At 34.4% G+C, this 25,226-nt stretch overlaps 1 protein-coding gene across 13 annotated transcripts in view; it reads left to right on the forward strand.

Moving 5' to 3' along the window:
* Positions 1-605: 605 nt before the first annotated feature.
* The window catches only part of LOC122002680 (serine/threonine-protein kinase STY46-like), a 60,548-nt gene continuing 35,927 nt past the window's right edge, over positions 606-25,226 (forward strand). For 9 of the 13 annotated variants that reach the window (XR_006117698.1, XR_006117700.1, XR_006117697.1 and 6 more), the window contains exons 1-5: positions 608-1,080; positions 1,464-1,578; positions 3,070-3,152; positions 3,871-3,943; positions 19,185-19,238. Coding sequence is in view for 9 of the 13 variants with exons in the window: in XM_042557948.1 (XP_042413882.1) it covers positions 884-1,080; positions 1,464-1,578; positions 3,070-3,152; positions 3,871-3,943; positions 19,185-19,238 (522 nt within the window). In the remaining 4 variants the exon portion in view is untranslated. Of the gene's footprint in view, positions 1,081-1,463; positions 1,579-3,069; positions 3,153-3,870; positions 3,944-19,184; positions 19,239-25,226 lie in introns of all 13 variants that reach the window. The other 4 variants (XM_042557949.1, XM_042557954.1, XM_042557950.1 and 1 more) reach the window with 3 other exon arrangements.

Genomic DNA, 25,226 nt, shown 5'->3' on the forward strand with positions numbered 1-25,226 from the left:
TTAATAGTAAAAAAAGTATATAATTTAGGCTACACACTTTTAGTTAAAATTATTCTATATCTTATTAATGTTAGCTAAAATTATTTATATATGATAATTTTAACTAAAATTACTACAAAATTTAGAATAATTTTTATTGAAGTTGGAGTAATTTTAATGATAATAAAATAATTTTAACTAATATTAAAATAATTTTGAGTAACTTATAATAACTTTGACTTTGAACAATGTTCAATAATTTTGACTAATATTTAATTAATATTGAAATAATTTCAAAAAAATGAAGATATAAGTTTTCACCAAATTAAAATTAAATTATATTACAAGGAATAAAGTAAATAAATAAACAATATTAGCCATCAACAATTTGGTCCAGCCCAAATGAGCTCAACTGATTAGCGAGGGAGTGGGCCCTCCGTAAAACTCCATTATTGCCAACGTGCGGGGCCCGAATTTTTGTGTCCGTTGGGGGATTGACCGTAGCCTGCCAGAGACGCTCTTTTATGGTCCGCGTGGCGAGATCCTGACGGGTCTACCCGATCCGCTCGCCTTTAATTTCCGAATTTAATTCAACTTTATTTTTGCCTCAACAGCTACTGCCAACTTCTACATACGTTGCTTTCCGCCCCGAATCGTTCTGCTCGGTCGGAGCGTTGCGCCTTTTTCCCCACTCCTATCAACTTCCGGAAAAGACCCTTCTGCCCCTGCCGCATTCCTTCCCTTTTCCCCTCGCACCGCCTTGCCGGATAATACCACCACGTCGATCCTCCTTTCGTTTCCAATCTCGCCTTCGAAATCGTAGCTGCGGACTGGCTTCGAGGTTTGCCGCGATCGATGGAGACGCGGCGGCGCTCTTGAATCAGATCGGTGGGGAGGGTAGGCCATGGGTGCCAGAGCGGCGGAGCCGATCGAGGAGGTCGGGGAGAGCTCCTCGCCGCCGCGTGTGTCTGGAGGGCAGGCGGCGTACGACATAAAGAATGAAATATACAAGAGGCTCATGGAGAGCGGAAACGAGGAGGTTCGGTCGAATCCCCACTTCAAGGAATTGTTCGATGGGCACTTTAGCCGGTTGCCGCCCAGGTGATCTCTGTCGTTCTATTATTCTTGAGTAGGTTTCTGGTTTTGTTGAAGGTTTCCGGGGTGAAGTCGGTTCCCGCTTTGGTTGGTTTTTGCAGGTTTTCTTGATCACGAATTGTTTATCTGTCTTGGTCGTTAGAAATTTGGTGCTTTCTAATATTCCTATTTCATTGCCTAGGTATGATCAATGTGCCTAAGGATCATCTTATTCTATATTAGTGCGAAACTCTGGTAGGAGATCTTGGATTTCGTTGTTTGCTTGAAGATTATGATGGAAGATTTTGTATTTTTTTAATATTTTTTTTTCCTTCACTCTCGTTTCAAAAGTTTCTAGCTGGGAATACTCTGATTCGAGATTTGCAATTGAATTATCTGGTTACATGCAGCTATAAGCTGGACTTGAATGTTGATAGAGCCGAAGATGTTTTGATACATCAAAAAATTCTTGCAGAAGCCAAGGACCCAGAGAAGAGGCCTGTTTTCTATGTCCGTTTCCAGAAGGTACTGTGTACCTGTGATTGCTTCAGTAAATCATATTCTATTTTAATAATATTTCCTTGGTTCCTCATCGATTATTGATCTGTGATTAGGATTTTGTATGAGATATATAATGAGTTAGATAGTCTCCGTTGTGATTCACTGCTCCACCTGTACTTGTCCATTGCAATTGGTATAAATTTACGACTGTTGATGAATAATCATTGTTCATCCTCACTAATCCTCATCATTTTTTATTTACTATTGATTGTCTCTATGAATATTTATTGATATGCCCAATATTTTCCTAAAGCTGAATAATACATTTCATATCATCCAAATCGTTACAAATAGAACTCAGTTTCCCTCTCAATGAGTTTATAAGATGACAACTAGCTAAATTGTAGCTTCTAAAGGGGATTATTTCTCAGGATTGCATTTTTTTTCCCCACCAAATGAGTAGTCTATTTGCAATATTTGGTGCACTTAGAGAAACATTGGATTTAGGCCTTTAATTCTGTCAGTATAATTGCACAAACTTATTTTTAAATTGTATAGACAATAGCTGAATTAGAAGGCAAGCTGCCAATCATATCTTTCTGGTTGCCTCCATTTTTTTCAACTATGTTTGTCTGTTTCACAATATTTAAAAGGTGCAATGAGGGCCCATCTTTAGTTGTAAAGATTTTGCTGTGGAATACTAGTTGCTAAAAACTTGATTATGTATTTGTAAAAATGAGGAGGTGATTTTCAAAACTGAACTAATGAAGTATTGATATTTGATAAATATAAGGTTTTAAATCTCATTTTTGCCTTGCTCATATTGGGCAGATGAACTTTTCTATGCATGAGCTGGCACTGAAACCCTGTTGAAATATGAAATCTCAATGGGGTGCATCAACACATGGCATAACCATGTCGGAGTGTGCTTTTCAGCAGCAATCTCAACAGGGGAACATTGTTTGGATGCCCGAGATCAATGTGGGAAAGGCTGAAGATTAGTCTTGTTGGTCACGAGTGATCATTACTTCTGTTCATCTTTTTTCTTACTATTCCTCTTTAACTTCTTCCTCTTTCTCCTCCTCCTCATGATAGTTTCTATTTGACACCAACTTGTACCCCTACATAATACAGTATCAATCACCAAAACAATCTCGTTTTACTCAGCCACCAAAACTCAAAACTGTAATGAGATCTTAAATCTTGGTTAAAGCTGTCGTAAGCACTGTGTTACTTCATCTCCTATATAAATGTTAGCTATGAATATAGATCTAGCTGTCTGACACAATTGTTTATAAACTTTTTACATGTAATCATTAAGGGTTTTTCTATCAAACTTGAGTGTTGGTGTCCCCAAATCGTATGAAGTGTGTTGATGAAGAGTTTGACCATTGAAGCACAAATGATAGCCATAACTTTATTGCTGATAATTTTCCATTCCTAACTACTGACATATTATTTTTGCCTTTATAATTAATGATGACACGTGAAATTTACTTTGAACCTTGCTCAAAGCTAGAGGAACAAAATTTGGATGCAATAGAGAACATTGAGGGCTCTGATGATGAAACTGAGTTTGGAGATGCTTTTTCATCAAGGTGTGTTCTACTCTCAAATAGTTTTTACAATGTGGGTTAATGGTTTGGAACTTCATGCTAAAACACATTGTAATAAATGATACTTCTAGTTTGATGATGCTTGCGTATACTTTCCTGCTAGTGGTTCTCCTTTTGGTTGACTTTGTAAGCTCATCACATTTAGATGTGTTTATCTGATGCCATCGTAGTTAAGTAATTATAATATGGATTGTTTCTCTCTACAAGTAGAATACACCAGTTAACATGTGCACATTTAATGAGAGTCCATCTATATATCTTCCATTATCAAGAAGGAACTTTGTGCATAATCATGAGAGGACTTTGTTTCATTTCTACATTAGGACATGGTTGGACTGGACTCTCAATCATGTGAAATAAATGAGAAAATGGGTTTTATGTTCTTTTTATACGGCGGTGATAAATATTCTGCTTTATTTCTGCAACTTGCAGAATCTTAGTGACTTGTATTCTTTTAATTAATTTGACAATTTTAGTTGCCACTGTATCCTAAAGAGTAATTTAGAGTTTTCCTATACATCAAATCCATAAACTCGAAACTACTACAGGAGTGACTAGGATTTGGAGGAGTGGTACACATTCATGATTCCTAGTCCCTGCATCTGTAAACTTTATGCAATATGGAAACCAGTATGAAAATTTAGCAATTATGCCCTATCTTTCATGCATAGAAACTGACTATTGAACATCCAATTTACAGGCATGGAAGTAGGTTTGCCATGATTCATGAAATTCTATTTTCCACCCTTGACAAACCAAAGCTTCTTAGCCAGGTAGTTAATATTGAAATTTACAATCTTCTCTATTTTGTTGCATAACAGAATGTTTTGCTTTTGTTCATCTAACAAGCCTGAAGCTTGGTTTCACTTTAGTCAATTTGCCGATTTGGATAAAAGTACCTGGACTACTCAACCAACTTGGCCGACTCAGTTATGCAACAGACACATTTTGAATTCTTAAAACCAATCTCTTCTCAACTAGCCTTTACCAATTTGTTGAGTTATAGTGATTCTGTTTAAACTTGATTTCATATGGTATTGTCATTTTATTAGTTAAGCTAGTATTACTTGGCACAAATGAAGAATTTTTGCATTGGCACCCAAGATTAAAGCTACAAATAAGTAGGGGGTTAAGGTATTTATTCGATTCTCTTTAGACAATGAATAAGGTAGATGCAGTCGGTTGCATTTACTGAACATTATATTAGTCCAGGTTGTGAGACCCACATTATCTGTGTATCTAGAACACACATTTTTTGCTAATGCATATAGAATGCTATTTAAACAGAATACAACCTAGAAATAAGTTTAATACCTCTAGAAAATGGACTAAATTGATTGAGAGCTTGTCAAATCATGAATGTAAAGGATGAAATAAGTTGTAATTTTTTTTCAACTAAATTGATTTAAACAAACTTGACCAATGTAACCAACTTCATTTCCTCACTGCCTAGATTTGTTGCAGGTTAGCAGAAAAACCCTATTGTTGCATGTGATCTATCATCATTTATGTTAAACACCTCGTCCATCTCTTCTTCATTTAGTGTGGAGCAGGAGATTATTTATTGATTGATAGAGAGTATTAGTAGCTCTCTTGGTCAATGCAACCTCTTCTCATTTAAACCCATTTATTTAACTATTCCATGAACATAATAATGATTGTAATACGCTTAGTATCTTTGGAGACTTCCATGAGGAGCGATCACTGTGAGGATGTAATGCACTCAATCTAAGGAGTAAGCTATGTTGTGGATGGGAGTTCAGGAACTAACAATGTGCAAGCATGAACTGTTGGCAAACTAAGAAACAAGAAGGAATGCTTAGAAATTGGACTAATGTGTGAAGTAGCATGTAAGTCGATTACGTCTGCGTTAACTAATCTGTCACAATTTTAAAGAGATTAGAGGAACAATATGAAGCTGTCTGAAGTTGTTGCATGGTTGCCTATGTTGTACTTCTTAAATTTATAATGAACATTAGCTTGAGTTCTAATACTTAGTGCAATCTTCTCTTAACATTGGTGTCTCTGATACACTCAATAAACCTCTTAGATGTTTCAAATGAATGGGAAGTGATAGGTTGGCGAATCAGATCAAACACATTGATGAACTTCTAATCTATACACACTTCAAATGAACTTTGACTACTAGATGGTTTACTGAATTGCTATAAGTAAATACAGCAAGTGAAAAAAGAGAACCTCAAAATTTTAATTTTTCACCTGCTAGACACCTAAGCATATTTTCCAGATTGCGATTGAGAACCTCGATCTATTCATTAGTTTGTTGATGGAAAGTAGACACGAACCTGTGTTGGGTTTCAAATAATTTTTAAATGATTTTCTAAAAATAATGAACAAAATTTACATTCCTATACATGCAGGAAGCCCATGACTCTAACAACCTTTCTAAAGAATAACTTGAGTATGTGATACACATTGTTGGTCTTGTTACACAAAATGAAATGAAATGTAACATCTTTATAAATCTATGGACTGCCACTAAATGGAGTCATAGCTTCAGTTAATTTGGGTAAGACCAAAAACAAAGTTCATGCTGACATCTTTGAAAGGCTTGTGGGAATCAACAACGGTGTCTAGAAGCTCATGTTTCACATAGTTGTCTTTGTCCGTAACATATGTGACTATCATACAATCCAAACAACATCTTATCAATAAGGACCAATAAATCTATCCAAAATAAAGATGATAGTCTAATCCTTCCTAAATTGTTCAACAAGATAACTTGCTTATATTTTCCAGATGAGAAAAAATCTAAGTAAAATTGTAGGAATCCATATACGTGTGACCTTAAATAAGTAATCTCTTTGATAAAAAAATCAATCTAAATCTTGAACATTTTGAAAAGTTATCTTATAGTCATATACATCCTTGAGTCGAGCAAATTCTACCACCGGTGTGCTCATTGTGTGTAATGTGGCTACAAGACTCAGTTTATGGATGGGCTTGTTATCCTCATTAGGTTTTTTTTTTTTTAGACAAATGTATATTCTTAGGAATTCAACCAGTCAACCATGTTTAAGATGTTTAAGAATAAGGGCTGATCCGGTGATGACCCAGAAGGGCCCACCTCCAAGGAAGTTCAGCGCTTTGGTAGACGTCAAAGTCAAGGGGTGGTCAACCGAGAGACTAACCGGTCAGAAGGCCCCTCGTCCCCGTTCGATCAGAAGAGTTCGGAGGGGGTTGGCCAAGCCTACAACACACCGAGGCAAGGGATTGCACGCCGAGCGGCCAAGACATAGACGCATGAGGCCAAAGGAGAGGCCGGTCGGACCAATCAAGGTGGAGTCCAGCGAGGCAAAAGACATTCACGCCGATCGGCCAGGACATAGGCGCATGAGGCTAAAGAATAGGCTGGTCGGCCCGATCAAGGGGAATCTGGCCAGTCCGACAACCGACAAATAAGACGGGGATACATGCCAATATCCTTCTGGGAGTCAGTGCTGCCGATTAATGGTGCGTATGGATAGAATATCCTTTTAGGAGTCAGTTTCGCCGACTGACGGTGAGGAAGGACAGAGGATCGCACGGAAGAAGATCCCGCTGCGGTGGCAGAGATACGCTTGCCCCGTTATGGTAAGATGTTAGGGATCCTTTCTCAACGTTAGCTTTTGGGGAAAGTTTGGGAATACGCATCCGATTGGGATGCGTGTAGTCTACTCGTCGAAGCCTTAAATAAGGAGAGGTACACAAAAAGGTCTTCGGGAGCCACTATTCTCTTCTTCGTTGCTTCCTTTGTTTTCTTCGCTTGCTGGTGTGTGACTTGAGCATCGGAGGGCCGTCGCCGGGAACTCCCTCCCGGCTTGGCACTAACGACTTGTGGTTGCAGGAACGCGGGAGCATCAGTGAAGACGAAGGGCCACCTCAGCATTGCTTCCTGGTGGCCATCTACTCAGCTTCTGGGCAGGATCAAGGGCCTTACTCTCTTTGCTTAATTTCTTGAAAGATGACTAAGGTAGACATAGACAATTATAACACCCCTTTCTTATCCAAGTTTGTTAAAATGCTACTAAAGTTCTTAATGAAGCCCTAAGAAGATTGCATAGTTATGAAAGCTTTAAATTAGTAAGATGTTTAGATATTGCTATTGCTCTAATTTTCTATAAATTTGTAGAAATGCCCTCGTAAGAAATATTAATCCTAAGAAAGAGAACTTGGGGTCACAAGGAGCACTTCTTCAAATTGTAGTTTTTTTTTAATACTAAATATCTAAAGAACATGGTGAATATCTTTGAGATGAGCATCATGTGTCTTATTGTAGAAGGTCATCAAAATAGGTGACTAAGAATCAAGGTTTAAAATCTCGACCCATGCTGAGATTTTGATTTCAGACCGGAACGATACGATTTCGGTATCATATTGTGCATGCTATATGACTTTGATATTTTTTTATTTATATATAGTAATCATTAGATAAATATGTTTATTGTGTATAATTTAAAAATAAGTTGTATATTCATTTTTCAATTATTGAACAACTATTGTTAGAAAAACAATTAAATATAGTTTTCTTTAAAGAAAATTGATCTATCAGTAATTTGAATTAAAATTAATATATCATAATATGTTACCTTACTAATACCAAAAAGAATGACATGAATCAGTTGGAAACATTAGTTCTTGTAACATTCTGTTTATATCAGTTCCATTATTCTCCAATGTCTAGATTAAATAATCATCCCATGACATGCAATATTGATATTGATTTCTTTACATGTCCATGTGTCTCGATTCATCACTAAAAGTTGGATTTGAACTAACACCACTGAAATTGGAATGGGGCACTGGCACAGGATAAGGATAAAAATAAACATACATCTCCGAGCTCTGGTATGATGGATCGCCATATGATGCATCAGAGTTATAATAAGATGAGTATGATGAACTTCGACCAAAATCAATCTCAGCTATACTCATGCATATCTTGATAATTATGATCTTTCTTTTGTATCACCCTTATTTCGAAGTTGATATTGAATAATTCTATTTCCATGATCATAATCTTCAGTTGCATGTGTGTAATCTGTCTCACATATCCATGGCTCCGGTGCTGGAGTAGGGGAAACATAATTTTTACCACTAAATGCATCACCACTATTATCACTTCCATGAGTACTCGCATGACTATTAACATCACTATCCTCATTTTGAACTTCTTGTCGGACTACAGTGTCAAAAGGTGATAATGTTTCATCACTGTCATCATGTTCTTGCTCATCAATTGTATCGAGTGGATTTTCACTAATTCTTAATTGACCCCTTCCTGTAAAAATAGGAGGTTTGCCTTTTTTTCTTTCTTTGCAGTAAAAATTACAGGGTCTTTGCCTTTGCTTTTACCTTTATCAATAGACTTTAGTTGAGTTTGGGGTTGGGATGTTTGAGAATGTTTAGACTGAGATCCAGAAAATCAAAATTCTTGATCAAAAGCTTCATTATCTTCTTCCTCACCGATATATTCTCTATCTTGTTTTTTTTTTTCAATTTGTTGAGTAAGAAATTGAGATGGTCGTGGGAGGTCTCTTGCTTCATCAAGTAATGGATTTTCAGTCTCAACAACGCTCCACCAATCCATCATTTGATCATTCTCAGTTTGGACAAATCCAATATTAAATGAGTCTACATCATCAGACTCTTGTTTTTTCTTCTCTTCTGTTATTACTATTAGTTGAAGACGCATATTATAATAAACGTATACCATCTTCTCCAAGCGACGATAAGAAAGACAATTTTGTACTTTTGTATGAATGATTGAGAAAGTCGACTAATTTCTTTCACAACCACTTGAAGACGTTTGTGAGAGAATTCATACGATAATAATTTTCAAATTTGGAGCCGATCCTCTCGAAATAGCTCTAAATTTGACTTTTATTAATAGGATCGTTAAAAGAACCATATGCCTCTCGAAATAATCGCCTTTCATTAATAGTCTCAACTATTGATTCTCTATTTATTTATAGTCTTGATATTACATTTCTAAGGGCCACTAATAGATCATCATTTGTGCCAGGATTATAACGTTTTTGATATGCCGAATTGAGATAATAACCTACAATTATTAAACATATATAATTATTAATAACTATATTAAAAAAAAAATTTATAATTAAAAAATACATACCTGCCAAATGAATATATTTCCCATTTGGTTGTCCTATCTTGTAGTGATTCTATCAATGCAATCTTAATACTTGGTTGGTGATTGTAGACGTCTTCTAATTTCCTCTTTTGCTTCATGAATTAGACGGTAAACATTGTCCATTTGTGGCTTCTTGTCCCTATCGTCTTTTCATAGAACAAACTATAAGAATATCTATGATATAGTCCCAAAATTTAACCGATATAATAATTTTTTGCACTTCCTTACCTTCGGTCATATTAGATTATTGAGAGGTTTCCCAAATCTCAGAAGAGGATATGGCTTTCAATCCACTTTTTTCTGATTCAACGATTTTAATAAGAGAAAGTTAGTGGCAAATCTAGTCGCTTTTAGTTGCATAATCTCCTTATTAATAAATTTTCTCATTAATTCATGAATCCAATGATAATTTTAGAGGAATTTTGTTAAAGACTAATCTTTTTTCACTACCTTCTTCACTATATCGAGTTTACTGATATCCGCTATCATCAAATTGATAGTGTGCTGCACATAGTGTCAAAAATAATGTTTAATACTTTTGCTTCAATAACTCTCTAACCCTCTTAAAGTTGATACCATTATCTGTAATCACCTACACTATATGTTCTGCACTTATCTTTTGAACTATACTATCCATCAAACGATATATGCAGGGTTCATCATGATAGTTTGTAGTTGCATCAATAGATTTATAAAATAACATCTTTCTATTGTAACATAGTAGAAAGTTGATAATGCTCATCCGTATAGGTCCTGTCCATCCTTCACACATCAACGTAATCCCATATAAGCTCTATTGCTTCTTGCATGATAGATCCAAGTCTTGATCACCTCCACTTGTTTATCTAAATATAGACCAGCAATTTCATATGCAGTCGAAAATTGAATACATACCAGATTTTTAGATGTTGGATATCATGATATGGTAGCATGTGTTGTTTGCTGCATTAGGGGGAATATGATTAAAATAAAAAAAAAATCAGCAATACTTCGATTGATTGATTTCTTCTCTTTTATATATACATTATCAATCCTAGTCCGTTCGCTATCTTGGTCTGGGATGTCTTGATCTTATAGAAGGAAAAAAAACATCCATTACCACCTTGTGTTGAAGTAATACGAACACTTGCACTCCTTCCCAATGTTGATGCAGTAGTTGAGCCACTTCCACGAGCCATTTCTGTCGTATATTTTGCTCATATTCATATTAAGTTCGTGAGGCATTGAGAGGTGCTAAAAAATCTTCATCATTTGGAACTTCACCATGACCTTTAAATTCATAGATTAGGTTTTAGAGTCTCGGCTATCAACAAGTTCACGTGTCATTGTTGTTTATACTTTAATGCATTTTTGTTATCAAGTTCTTCTTTCATTGCACAACGAACTTTTTGAGAAACTTTTGGACAATTAGAAAGATTGCAATATGGAGGATCTTATTTAATGCAACATAGAAATGGCTTAGGTGTTGGTGGGAGTGTCTCAACTATTGCATCACCATTGAGAAGGAGTGTAAGTGTTCATATTACTTCAACACAAGGTGGTATTGGCCATTTTTTTCCTTTTATAGGACGAAAACGTGCAGTTGATATTGATCCACAGACCAAGCTAGCAAACAAACTAGGATTGATGATGCATATATAAAAGAGAAGAAATGTCAAAGTATTGCTAATTTTTTTCATTTTAATCATATTCCCCCTAATGTAGCAAACAATACATACTATCATAGCATGATGTCCAACATTAAAAAATCTAGTCCTAGTATTTAATATCTGACTGCATATCAAGACTTGGATCCTATCATACAAGAAGCAATAGAACTTATATGTGGTTACGTTGATGTGTGATGGGTGGACAGGACCTACACGGATGAGCATTATTAATTTTTTACTATGCTGTAATAGAAAGGCGATATTTCATAATCTATTAATGCAATTACAGACTATCATGATGCACCATACATATATCGTTTGATGGATAATGTAGTTCTAGAGATAAGTGCAGAACATATAGTGTAGGTGATTACATATAAATACGCCAACTTTAAAAGGGCTGGAGAGTTATTGGAGCAAAAGTATCAAACATGATTTTGGACACCATGTGCAACACATTATCGATTTGATGATGGCGGATATTGGTAAACTTGATATAGTAAAGAATACAAAAGAGAAATCGATCAAAGTATTACTAAATTTTTTTCATTTTAATCATATTCCTCCTAATACAACAAACAACACATATTATCGTAGCATGGAGCCAACATCCAAAAATCTTGTCTTGGTATTTAACCTCTGACTGTATATAGATGAACAAGTGGAGGAGATCAAGATTTGGATCCTATCATGCAAGAAGCAATTGAGCTTATATGAGGTTACATTGTGTAATGGGTGGACAAGACCTATACGGATGAGTATTATTAACTTTCTACAATGCTGCAATAGAAAGGTGATATTTTATAAATCTATTGATGCAACTATCGTTTGATGGATAGTGTAATTCGAGAGATAGGTGCATAACATATAGTGTAGGTGATTACAGATAATGGTGACAACTTTAAGAGGGCTGGAGAGTTATTGGAGAAAAGTATCAAACATTATTTTGGATACCATGCGCAGCACACAATCGATTTGATGATAACGAATATTGGTAAACTCGATATAGTGAAGAATACAAAAGAGAAGAAATCAATCGGTGAAAGTATTGTTATTTTTTGTTTTCATTTTAATCATATTCTCTTAATGTAGCAAACATAGCATGGTGTCCAATATCCAAAAATTTAGTTTTAGTATTCAATCTCCGACTGCATATGAAATTGCTGGTTCATATTTAGATGAACAAGTGGAGGAAATTAAGACTTTGATCCTAACATGCAAGAAGCAATAGAGCTTATATGAGGTTACGTTAATGTGTGATGGTGGACATGATCTACACGGATGAGCATTATCAACTTTTTACTTTGCTGTAATAGAAAAGTGTTATTTTATAAATCTATTGATGCAATTATAGACTATCATGATGCACCATACATATATCATTGTGTAGATGATTAACGCCAACTTTAAGAGGGCTGGAGAGTTATTGGAGCAAAAGTATCAAACATTATTTTGGACACCATGTGCAACACTATCGATTTGATGATGACGGATATCAGTAAACTCGATATAGTGAAGAATGTAGTGAAAAAAGGTCAATCTTTAACAAAATTTCTCTATAATTATTATTGGATTCATGGATTAATGAGGAAATTTATTGATGGGGAGATTTGCAACCAGGAGCAATTAGATTTGCCACTAACTTTCTCTTGTTAAAATTGTTGACTCAGAAAAAAAGTGGATTGAAAGTCATGCTCTGTTTTGAGGATTGGGAAGCCTCTTGATATTCTAATATGACCAAAAGTAAGGAGGTGTAAAAATTATTATATTTGTTAGATTTTGGGACTATATCGTAGATATTTTTATAATAGTAGAACCTTTTTTTACGTTGTTCTACGTAAAGTCAATATGGATAAGAAACCATAAATGGATAACGTTTATCGCCTAATTCATGAAGCAAAAGAGGAAATTAAGAGACGTCTACCATCACCAAGTATCAAGAATATATTGATACAGACCAAATAGGAAATATATTCATTTGACATGTATGTATTTTTTAATGATAATTTTTTTAATATTATTATTAATAATTATATATTTAATTATGGTAGGTTATTATTTCAATTCGGTATATCAATATCGTTATAATCTTGGCATAAATGGTGATCTATTAGTGGCTCTTAAAAATGTAATATCAAGATCAAGGTTTAAAATTGACATGTGCCGAGGTTTCAGTCTCAAATTGGAGTGATATGATTTTAGTATCGTATCGTGTCATGCCGATACAATTTCGATACTTTATATATATGTGTGTTTATTATATATAATTTATAAATAAATTATATATTAATTTTATGTATCTTAACATACTTTTCTCAAAACTTCCAAACTAAAGGATAGATAATCTAAAATATTTCCTACATGTAAAGATTAGATATTTATATCAACAAAAATGTGTTTTATATGTTTAGGAAGTAAGAATCTAAAAGTAGAAAGCAAGTATGTTAATATTAGTTCCAAATCTCAAATCGATTTTAAGATTTTTTTATTATCTATAATAATTATATAAATTAACGTAAAAACCTAATTTATATATAATAATTATATGATTTATTTATTTATATAATTATAGTTTATAAATATTATAAATAAGTTATATTAAATATTTAAATAATATAATATATACTATTGCATTCTAAAATAAAATTTATTTAAAAAATTTATATATATTTTTATTTTTTTAACAATTAATTTTTTTAGAATTTTTTATAAAATTTTAAAATTATTTTAAATATTTTTATAAAATTTTAATCTATTTTTAATTTATAAAAATAATTTAATATTTGTTTTTAAATTTATTTTAAATTATATAATTATATATTATATAAACTATTTTTTATTTACTTTATTTTCTTATATTTTTAATAAAAATAATAAAAATATTAAATTATATATTATAATTATATTAATTAATTAACTAATTATTTAATTATTTATTAATTTATATAATAATTAATTGGAAATTATATATATAATATACGGTTTTAATTAAAACTTCTATAAAACTTTCCTTTTCCTCAAAATTTCGCGATTCCTGCCGTCTCGTCCCCTGCTGCACGATTCGCCTCGTAGTCATCTCTCCGTCGCCTCACAATCGAACAGTCGCCTCGCCACCACCTCACAGTCACAGTCGCCTAGCCTTCGCTTGCCGCTATTGATCTCTCGCTGGTTGTCTTTCCAAAGCTTCGAGGTAAGTCTTCATTTGACGGCAGAAGGTATGTCACCCAAATTCCTTCTCCCCTTTGTTGCGCACACGTGATGCACGTAATGACGCATGCGAAATTATCGCGTGCGTTGGTTCGGTGCCGGTCCTGTGTTGGAACGGCAAAAATCGCCCGTTTCGGGCGGCACAACACGGTATTTCATTCCTTGATCAAGATTACAAACAAATAGAGAATCAATTGTTGAGATTATTAATGAACGTCGATTATTTCGAGAGGCATATGGTTCTTTTAGTAATTCTATTGTATTGTCATGCAGATATAAAATGGATGCATGCAAATATACTAATAATTATTGTCAACAAATATAAATATTATTTTAATTTTATTCTTATTTATCTTATAGCTGAGTGATGATTATAATATGGAGGATCAACTTTAAATTTGAAAAATATTGTAGTATGAATTCTCTTATGGACAACGTCTTCAATTGGTTGCGAAAGAAATTGGTCAACTTCTCCCTCATTCATACAGAAGTACAAAATTGTCTTTTTTATCGTTGCTGGGAGAAGATGGTCTACGTTCATTATAATATGCGTCTTCAACTATTAGCAATAACAGAAGAGAAGGAAGAACAAGAGTTTGGTGATGTAGAATGATCGAATGATGGATTGGTGGAGCGTTGTTGAGGCTGAAAATCCATTACTTGATAAAGCAGGAGATCCTCCACGACCATCTCAATTTCTTAATAGATTGAAAAAATACAAGATAGAGAAAATATCGGTGACGAAGAAGATGATGATGAAGTTTTTGATCAAGAATTTTGATTTTCTGGATCTCGGTCTAGATGTTCTCAAACATCCCAAGCTCAAACCCAACCAAAGTCCATAGAAAAAGGCAAAAACAAAGGCAAAACTCTTGTAATTTTTACTACAAAGAAAGAAAATTGTAAACCTCTTGCTTTTACAGGAAGGGGTCAATTGAGAATTAGTGAAAATCCACTTAATGCAATTGATGAGCTAGAACATGACGATAATGATGAGACACCATCACCTTCTGAGATTGTAATTCGACGAGAAATTCGAAATGAGGATAGTGATGGTGATAGTAGTGCAAGTACTCATGGAAGTGTTAATAGTGAAATTGCATCTGGTGTAAAAATTATGTTCCCCCTACTCCAATACCGGAGCTAGGGACATGTGAGAGATTACACATGCAATTGAAGATTATGATTATGGAGCTAGAACTATTCAATATCAACGTCGAAATAAGGGTGATAAACAAAAGAAAGCTCATAATTATCAAGATAAGCGGGCGAGTTTAGTTGAGATTGATTCTGGTCGAAGTTCTTCATACTCTCAGCCTTCTTATTATAACTCTTATACTAGAGCTCGGGGACGTATGTTTATCCTTATCATGTGCTTGTACCCGTGCCGATTTATGCCAATTCAAATCCAATTTTTAGTGATATGTGGAGATATTAATATCAATATTGCATGTCTTGATATGATCAATTTAATCTGAGCATTGAAGAACTATAAAATTAATCTAAGCAGAATGTTGCAAGAACTAATGTTTCTTCACGCCACTCTTTTTGGTATTAGTAAGGTAACATATTATAATATATCAATTTTAATTTGAATTATTGATAGATCAGTTTTGAAGGGGAGCCTTGGCGCAACGGTAAAGTTGTTGCCATGTGACCAAAAGATCACGGGTTCGAATCCTGGAAACATCCTCTTGCAAAAAGCAGGGTAAGACTGTGTACAATGGATCCTTCTTCGGAACCCCGCATGTCGAGAGCTTCGTGCACCGGACTGTTTTTTTTTTATTGATAGATCAATTTTCTTTAAAGAAAATTATGTTTAATTTTTTCTAACAATATTAAATTATTTAATAATTGAGAATCTATATAAAATCAATATATAACTTATTTTTAAATTATATATAATAAATATATTTATCTAATAATTACTATATATAAATTAAAAAATACTGAAATCATATCGGTACGATACCGAAACCGTATTATTTCAGGACCGATACCTTAACACGGATCAAAGTTTTAAACCTTAGCTCTGTCCATTGCCTCGTAAATGTATCCCATTGCAGGTTTTTTTTTTTTTCAGTCAACCAATTGAAGAACTTTTACTAATAAATTGCCTATTTTCACAGCATAAACAACAATATTCCCAAACAAAGACATTAATATAACTCCTGCTGCTCGTTTACCTGACATCTCTTTTGAAAATCTACTAGCAGTCCACTTTTCAGAAGGAACCGTTTGTGTCAAAAATGCTTTTGCAAAATGAGGTTTTTCCGCCCTAATCATATCCCTCTGTCTTGTGAATTTCCTCATCATATTTATAATTTTTCGGCCTATTATATATATATATTTATCAAACATCAAATCAAGTAGTGAGCAACACATGGAGACTAGTATAAGTGGGGATACTTTCTATTCATTCAAATTGGAAAATAATATTGTAAGTTAAAAGAAAAAAAACAGAATAATAATTTTATATAATGGTAATAAAATTATATATACCAGGTACAACATTTGCGCTTGCACTATCTATGACAACTTGAACCACATGCTTTTCCCCAATACGTTGTACATATCTATCAAGTAGCTCAAACATTTTCTCTCCTGTGTGAGAGTAGCTTGACCCATCAACTGATTCTATAAACACACTCCCTCTTGGACCATTCATTGAAAAATTTATCAAAGTCCTGTTTTTTCTATCGGTCCACCCATCAGCCATCAAAATCCAATCAATCTCATGGTCTTTCAAGATTGATTTGGTATGCTCCAACTCCTTTTTTAAATGACCCTAACTTCATGGAGTAGGGGGCTTCATTCCAGAACCAAATTGCCCAATAGCTTTAATTATCGGTCCAAAGCTATCATAATTTATGACATTAAATGGAATGCCCGCTTCATACATCCATCTAGCAAATCTTTGCACAGCATTCTCCCTCAATTTTTTTTATTTTCATCATATAACTTTGTTTCTTTTTTCTTTCCTAACAATTTCATCAACATCTTGCCAAAAGTATAAATCAATTGGGCCAGTTTGCTTTGATTTCTTGCCTTGAAAATTAGTTAGAAGGCTGAACACTGACTCGATGAAGCTGATATGGGTCTTTTTCCTTTCATTGGGATATCTTCTTTGACTTTCCAATTCTCTTGCTGATCAGCAACATCATCAAAATAAGGCATGACATCCATTTGATTTTTCACCTCTTTTTTCTGTCATATAAGAACTCAATTCTTCTTTTACATGCTCTGGACATTGCAGGCAAACTTTGGCATTTCTATGCTCTGAACAAAAATACAGAATCATAAGAATTAAAATTCTGAACTAATTTATAATTTGATTATGTGAGAAAAAAAACAAAATCAATAAGAAAACTTATGAACTTAATTACAATTTGAATTTGTGAGGGAAAAAAAACAAAACCATTAAAAGAAAAAATTTAGAACTAATTTTTAATTTCAACTTGTAGCAGAAAAAACCCATAATAAAAAAATATGAACTAATTTACAATTAAAATATGTGAGGAAAAAAACATACCGCTGTTATGAAGAAACAAATGAAGAAAAACTATCAAAATTTGAAGCAAGAAAGTGTAGCCAATTCCTTGTATTATCGGCTATCCCCCTCTGATCAAGTGTGTGTTGTAGATACGGGATCTTATATTATTGGTTGCTGGGTCACCAAAGGCTAGACAGAGGCAAGCTAGCAGATTGGTTTGCTAGGGACGACAGTGTGGTTTGAGCATATGATTTCTTTAGGCATCCTAGTCCTAAGAAGCCATGAGTTTGGACAGAAGACCTATGTACAACTAAGTCACGCAGTTATCCTCTGGATGGTACAATTATCCTGGATAGTACAGAGGCGTCTTCCCACTAGAGACAAAAAGGAATACATGGAGGATAGACAACGCACATTCTATAGACAGGTGCTGGAGATACAGGAGCATATATTTTTTGGATGCCTCCTATAGCAGAGTTATGGAGGTAGATTAGAGACTGACTTCACATGCAATAGGAGATGTCTACATATCGGCGGATGATGCGAGTTTTTGGGAGGTATTACCCTGGGAGTAGGATGTTGACAAAGACCCGTCATCTTGCCTTGTCTTCTATGATATATTATGTATGGAGAGCTAGAAATAGTAGTTTATTTGGTGAGGGACAATTAGAAAGTGACAAAATTTGTAGGAGGGTGTAAATTCATGTATATCGGTATTTGGGAGTATTCTTGGATCTAACACCACACATCAGTAGCTCCTAAAGGTTAATTCTTATACTCTTGATTTATGCTATACTATTTTACTTATCAAAAAAAGAAACTGCAGTCAAATTCAGAAGATATTGATGTTGTAGGCAAGAGAAGAGTTCACATTTGAGAAGGGTGGTTGATATTTATATTTTAGGGGAGAGATAGTCTAGTAGAGAAATAAGTCTGCAAGAGAAATTGATGTTGATTTTTGAGGGGAGAGGAAGAGTCACGTAGAGAATAAAGTGTTGCATGCATGTTGACCACTCACAAGGCATGCGCTTAAGCACACTTCTTTCAAGCGTCACTACCTAGGCACAAGAGGTTTGCTTGGCTGCACCTTGTGCCTAGGCGCAGCCAAGTGGACACCTTTAATAACTATATGGCTACAACATTATAACAACTACGGATCATAATTGGTACAACATGTCCGCAGGTGGTTTAGTTGTCATACATTCGAACCAGCTGAGTAAGAAGGGGTAATTCTGGTAACAAAAATGGGGGGAGGTGCCGGTTTGATGATTAACGAAAATGGGGTGCCTATTGATGACTTCAATAAAAAAGGATGCTCTTTTGATTTTTGCCTTTTTTCAATTTCTATGACTTTATAGAAGACCTCTTCTAATGAAGTCAGGGCATGACTTGTTGGATTTTAAGTTTAAGTTCATTAATGAAGTGGATAAGAGTTTCCTAGTGTCTAGTTTGGGATTTAAAAAATGTGCAAGTCCTCAAACCTACTTTGATATTTAATTGCTATGTTTCAGATGTTTCAAGTTAATACACTTGGTATATTGCTAATTTTTGAAGTGCATCAAAAGGTACACCATCAACTTTCTTTTCATTTCCCCCAATTTGTAATTGGTTTAGACCCCCTATCACGACATAGTGATCTTTGGACACTGCTAGTACTTATTCGCCAAATCTATGAGTTTGATTTTTATAAATTGTTCTCATTCAATTTAGGTTATACTGAATTAGATTCATTTAGAAGAAAAAAAGTCTACTTTTGGTGGAAACCTAAAGGGGGGGAGGGGGTTTGGTATGTCAGCGTAAAAATACAAGAAGGAAATAAAATAGCTTGTTTCATGACTGCACTAGGTTTATCTTTGATACTAATTAACATCGCACAGTGGGAACAAAACCTAACACTATGTGAGGGGAAATTTTAGAATTGAAAGTGGAATTATTTAATTGAAAATTACATATTATATCAGAGACAATTTTGTAGACTTGACCACGATTAAACTAGGAAGAAAATACTGCTAAGTAGGAAAGAAATTAAAGACAAACCAAAGTAGAATTATCATCTAAATTTAGATAACAACTTGAAATTTGAAATCTCAATCAATCCCAATCAATCTGCATCATTAACCCGTCATAATGGATTTAAATACAAATTAAATCCAATCGTAATATATCTATTTCGTAATTAGATCAATGATCAACTTCATCCCATCCGCAACAATGAAATGGCAATACAATTGAATATACGATAATCCTTGATTAAGCTATAATGTATGATAAAGAAATTTAATGTTGAACATCATTACTTAAACAATTTTATTTTTCTCATTTTTTTACTCGTTTTAACAATTTTGATTCAATTGATCATGGTTTAAAATTTTATTTCATGTAGGACGAAATGACATAAATTTTCGTTTTGTTTGCCGTGGCACCCACCTGGCACAGCGGGCCACCATGGGGTTGTGAGGCCTTGTGATCCCGCGACGACCTTCCTGGGAGGCCGTCGCAAGCTTGCAGCATGCTCCGTAGGATTGCGGAGGCTGGCGTGATCCCGCGGCGTACTCCACGGGGTTACGGTGGCCGCTGCAACCTCCGTGGGTTGTGGCGGGACACAGGAGCGTGTGGGTTGGATGTAGAAGAAAGCAACTTAGGTTAATAAATGATAATCCCAGTTAGCATTATTGACTATCCCTGTGGGTGACCGGCCCGACCCCATGGAATTTTTCTACCGGCCACTAGGGTAAATCGGGAAGCACGCGCGACAAGCAACCCAGAAGCCCAACATCCTTTGGTTGCGCACCCCATTTGGAGGAAAAATTTATGCAAATACGACATAAATGGAGATGGAAAAATTTTTGCAAATACGATATAACTGGAGATGGAACCGCGGGTGCCTGGTAGACAATCTGGATGTTCTACCGCGACACCATAGCCCAGGGGACCAACTTAGGTTAATAAATCAACTATTAAACATAGGTTAATAATTTCAATCAACTACTAATTATAAATAAAATAATCTAAACATGCTTAATTAAATCCTAATAAAATCATCCCATTAATTTACTCTCTATATATATTATTTGTTTTAATTCCAAAAATATATTATAAAATTTTTATTTATTTATTTACCATATGGAGGCATGCAATTCCATATATATATATATAATATTTTTTTTTTGTATTTTTAATTATATATATATATTTTTTAATAATAAATTTTATATTTAAAAAAATACTGAAATTATATCGGCACGACAAAATATGGTATCGAAATCATATCGTTCCGTCCAATATGACTCAAGAGTTTAAACCATGCAATTTATACAATATGACTACTAAAAATTTTTAACCATCAATGTCAAGCTTGACAGCAATAGTGGAAATTGCATAGTGCTCCTGAAGGTTGTGTTTTTTTATGTTGGTTATGTTGTTTAAATAGGAAGACACAAAGACCACTTTGAGGTAAAGGCCTTCTTTTACCACTCTACTGGTCACATGTTCAGGATATCTTGCGTCTATCTTTTGGGGTGCTATAGCTCCAAAACAAGTATTGAACTTTCATTACCTACTTTTTAGTTCAAGCTTTCTTTTTCTCTTTTTGTTTTACTTAATTTTTTTGAAATGAAATTTTGGCTTTTGTCTTGCATCTTCCAAAGTAGTCCTTGCATATTCCATCAGCATTTGCTAGCTGCATTAAAAGAATTTTATATTTGTTTCTTGGTCCATTTCTCATTTAGAAAAGGTTCTAATGCTTATCTAACGTGTTAACAGTTCTAAACAGTCATTTCAGTTGTCAACCTAAGTGGTGTAGAGTCATTTTTGAGTTTTTTCTATTAGTTATGTTCTTGATATAGTACTTGCAGCTGAACTACTACCAGTCATCTAGACTAAAGACATAGTTGATACACCTATCAAAAAATAAAGACATAGTTGATACACAGATGATTCTACCCACTCAATGGCTACTGCAGTACCTTGTTTGTTGGAATTGGTAAACAGATAATGATAATGGGTGGAGCCATGGACTACTTTGAATGAATTCACAACTTACTGCATGACAGTTTTCCAAATTTCATAATAATGATTACTAAAATTCCTTATCCATTCTATAATCTCCCTTGATCATGATGGTGCATTTTGTACTATGTTTTGAATACTTTGTAAGATTCAAAATCACGAGCTATGTTGAAATTTCAGCCTTTGATTTGACGACACTGTTTTGGTATCATGCCACCGTTCCTATGCATGTTGCCGGTGACGGATTGGAGGTTGAAAGAGGAAGGAAATAAAATAGAGGATGAAGATATTATCTGTCCCCGAGTGCTATGAGTGCTATCGAGTTTTGGAAATTTATAAGAATGATATGTTGCAAACCATTCTCTCATTTCAAAAAAGCTAGAGTGGCTGAGGTTGGTATCATGCCACCGTTCCTATGCATGTTGCCGGTGACGGATTGGAGGTTGAAAGAGAGGAAATAAAATAGAGGATGAAGATATTATCTGTCCCCGAGTGCTATGAGTGCTATCGAGTTTTGGAAATTTATAAGAATGATATGTTGCAAACCATTCTCTCATTTCAAAAAAGCTAGAGTGGCTGAGGTTGTATACGTAGGTTTAGACGGTTAAATTTATTTTCTCTTTCTAATTTCTAAGTTTCTGAGTCTATCCTCTCCTTTCTTCTTGTCTTATCTTCAGCTAACTTGTTCTGCATCATCTTAGTGGCCTCATGGAATTGTCTTAGTGGTCTTTCCATGCCATGACTTTCCTATTAAGAATCTGCTGTTATTTTTAATTAAAAATACGGGTCTATTTTAAGTACACCTTATTAAAGTGGAAAAGGTTTGGAGCTTTATGTCTTGCTAACAAAAGGTTTGACAATTCATGTTGGGTTGAGTCGTCATTTTCTATCCACCTAAAGTTAACAAAGCAATATAAATTAGTGGTCTTTCCATGCCATGACTTTCCTATTAAGAATCTGCTGTTATTTTTAATTAAAAATACGGGTCTATTTTAAGTACACCTTATTAAAGTGGAAAAGGTTTGTGTAACGACCACCCTTTTTACTACTACTACTCTCTAAGGATGATCGTTACTTAACTACTAACTCTACTTAACCGGTATGATTAAAAATCACATGGAAACCCTACCGAAAAATTTCGGTAGAGTCTCCCCTATACGGGTGACCTTATTCAACAATACATACAATATATACTCAGCCACAAGCGGCTGGAACACATATCAATTAACCACGCAGTATAATAAATCCAAAATAAAGAAAACAACACAAGAAATCATCACACAAGATTACAATTCTTCTACTACGTCCTAATCATATCAAAATACAACAAAAACTAAACTAAAACTTCTTTCCTAGTCCCAAGGCTTCCATAGTCCTGGCATCACACATCCATCCGCACCTCCTTGTCGCCTTCCTTTCTATATCTTTTCCTTTCCTGTATCTGCAGTAAGAGGAAGTGTAGTCTATAAGCAAAATTTGCTTAGTAAGCGCTATCTAACTCACAAAATCTCGATATGCATGTATATAAATAAAAACATGCTAAAACTGAATGCTAACATGTAAAGCTACTCATGCTCATACATAGCAAAGGAATCATACTAACTGAAATACTAAACATGTATAGCTAATCATGCTCATAAATAGCAAAGAACAGTAAACTAACTCATGCTCTTCTATTAGTAAAGAAACATACTGAAAGGCTAAACACGTAAGGCAAGCCTATACTATCATGCTTGCATAAAGAACTAAGCTTACTGAATTCTAAACACCTTCTAAATCTTATTTCACTTGTTTAGAGACTTATTCTTTAAATACTTTATACTTATGTAAAACTTGCTTTACTTGTTCAAAACTTATACTTATAATACTTCAAAATAATAATCAACTTCTTCTTGGGCCCGGCAACTGTACTTACTATGCGCGCATCCCTAACTAAACCCGAGATAGCTGGTCCCGAATCTAGTAGGATTTGCTAGGTTATCTAAACCTAGGGACCGACTATGGGAGTCCAGCCCAAGAACTACTGAGAGTCCTGCATACTAGGTTATCTAAACCTAGGGACCGACTATGGGAGCCCAGCCCAAGGACTACTGAGAGTCCTGCATACTAGGTTATCTAAACCTAGGGACCGACTATGGGAGCCCAGCCCAAGGACTACTGAAAGTCCAGTACAGTGCCATTGATAAAAGTAAAATACTTGTTGTCTCTTAATACTTCTAATATATAATGCCTCGGCATTTTCTTTAGCACCTTGTGTGCCAAAATCCCTAAAGTCTTGACTTTGGGATTTACTTAAGGCCTTGGCCTTTTTCTTTCTTTTTTTTTATCTTTCTTATACTTGTTAACACTTCTAAAAGAATTTAATAGAGCTCTTATTCTTCCACTAGAATACATGGCTGTTCATGCTTGTTAAAATACTAATCTTAAAGCCAATCATGCTCATGGAGTTAACAAGTAAAAACTAAGCTACAAATTACACCATGCATATTAAGCTTAACTAAAATCTGCATATTAAGCTTATCTAAAATCTGCATACTAAGCTTATCTAAGATCTGCATACTAAGCTTAACAAAATCTGCATCTTAATACTTTATAAAATCTACATTGATCAACATATAAATCTCTTTTCTCATCTTCTAAACTAAACTTCTATTCTGAACTTATTACTTGCATAACTAAATCACCCACATACTTCTCAGCTTTAGATTAAACTAACCTCAATAATCGGTACAGGAATTATCTTCCTAAATATAGAACCCAAACCTACATCAAACCAATTTCATCCAAACCTTTCTAAAATCCCGGAATTATAACTATTCTTGCCCATCTAAACAATTCTTTACAACAGCCAAAATATGAGGAAAAACACACAAGGATAACTCATTTAGAACACTACAATTCTGTCCAGAAATAGCACAGTCGACACCAAAAATGAAACCCAACGGAAGACATCTTAAACCACTTCAATCCTGTCTAAAAGAAAAATTAGGTTCTCTTCACTCTTCTTAATCCGCTGATTTAGTTCTAAAATCTCCATCAAAATACCAATCATCAAGCTAAATCCACCGATAGAATCTGTCCAAGATTTTGGAAGCTCTCGAAAGAACAAAACCTCCAACCATTGAGTCTTAACCTACCAATAATCTGTACAAAAATTCTAGAAGCCATAAAGAGGAACAAAGGCATCATCAATCAAGCTTAATCTATCAAAATCGGTACAATGGTTGCAAATTCGACAGGGAGAAGCAATAACATCCTAATTAAGACTTAATTCCCAACAAAACCTGCACTAGCAATCTTGAACACATCACAAATTCCATATCAATTGCATAAATCTGCAGTACATTTACTTACATGCTTTAAGGACTAAACTACAATCAAGTATCTGACAGCATATTCACCAACATTGTGCCATTGCACACACCTTGCAACCAAACAAAGATTTGCTACTGAAAACCTAGGAAAATATGGCTGTTCTTCATGTATTGTATCATAACATACCATTCTACAAAATCAAACTACATGCTTTAAAGGAAACTAAACTC

This window comes from Zingiber officinale, chromosome 7A, assembly GCF_018446385.1.
Source record: "Zingiber officinale cultivar Zhangliang chromosome 7A, Zo_v1.1, whole genome shotgun sequence".
NCBI lineage: Eukaryota > Viridiplantae > Streptophyta > Magnoliopsida > Zingiberales > Zingiberaceae > Zingiber > Zingiber officinale.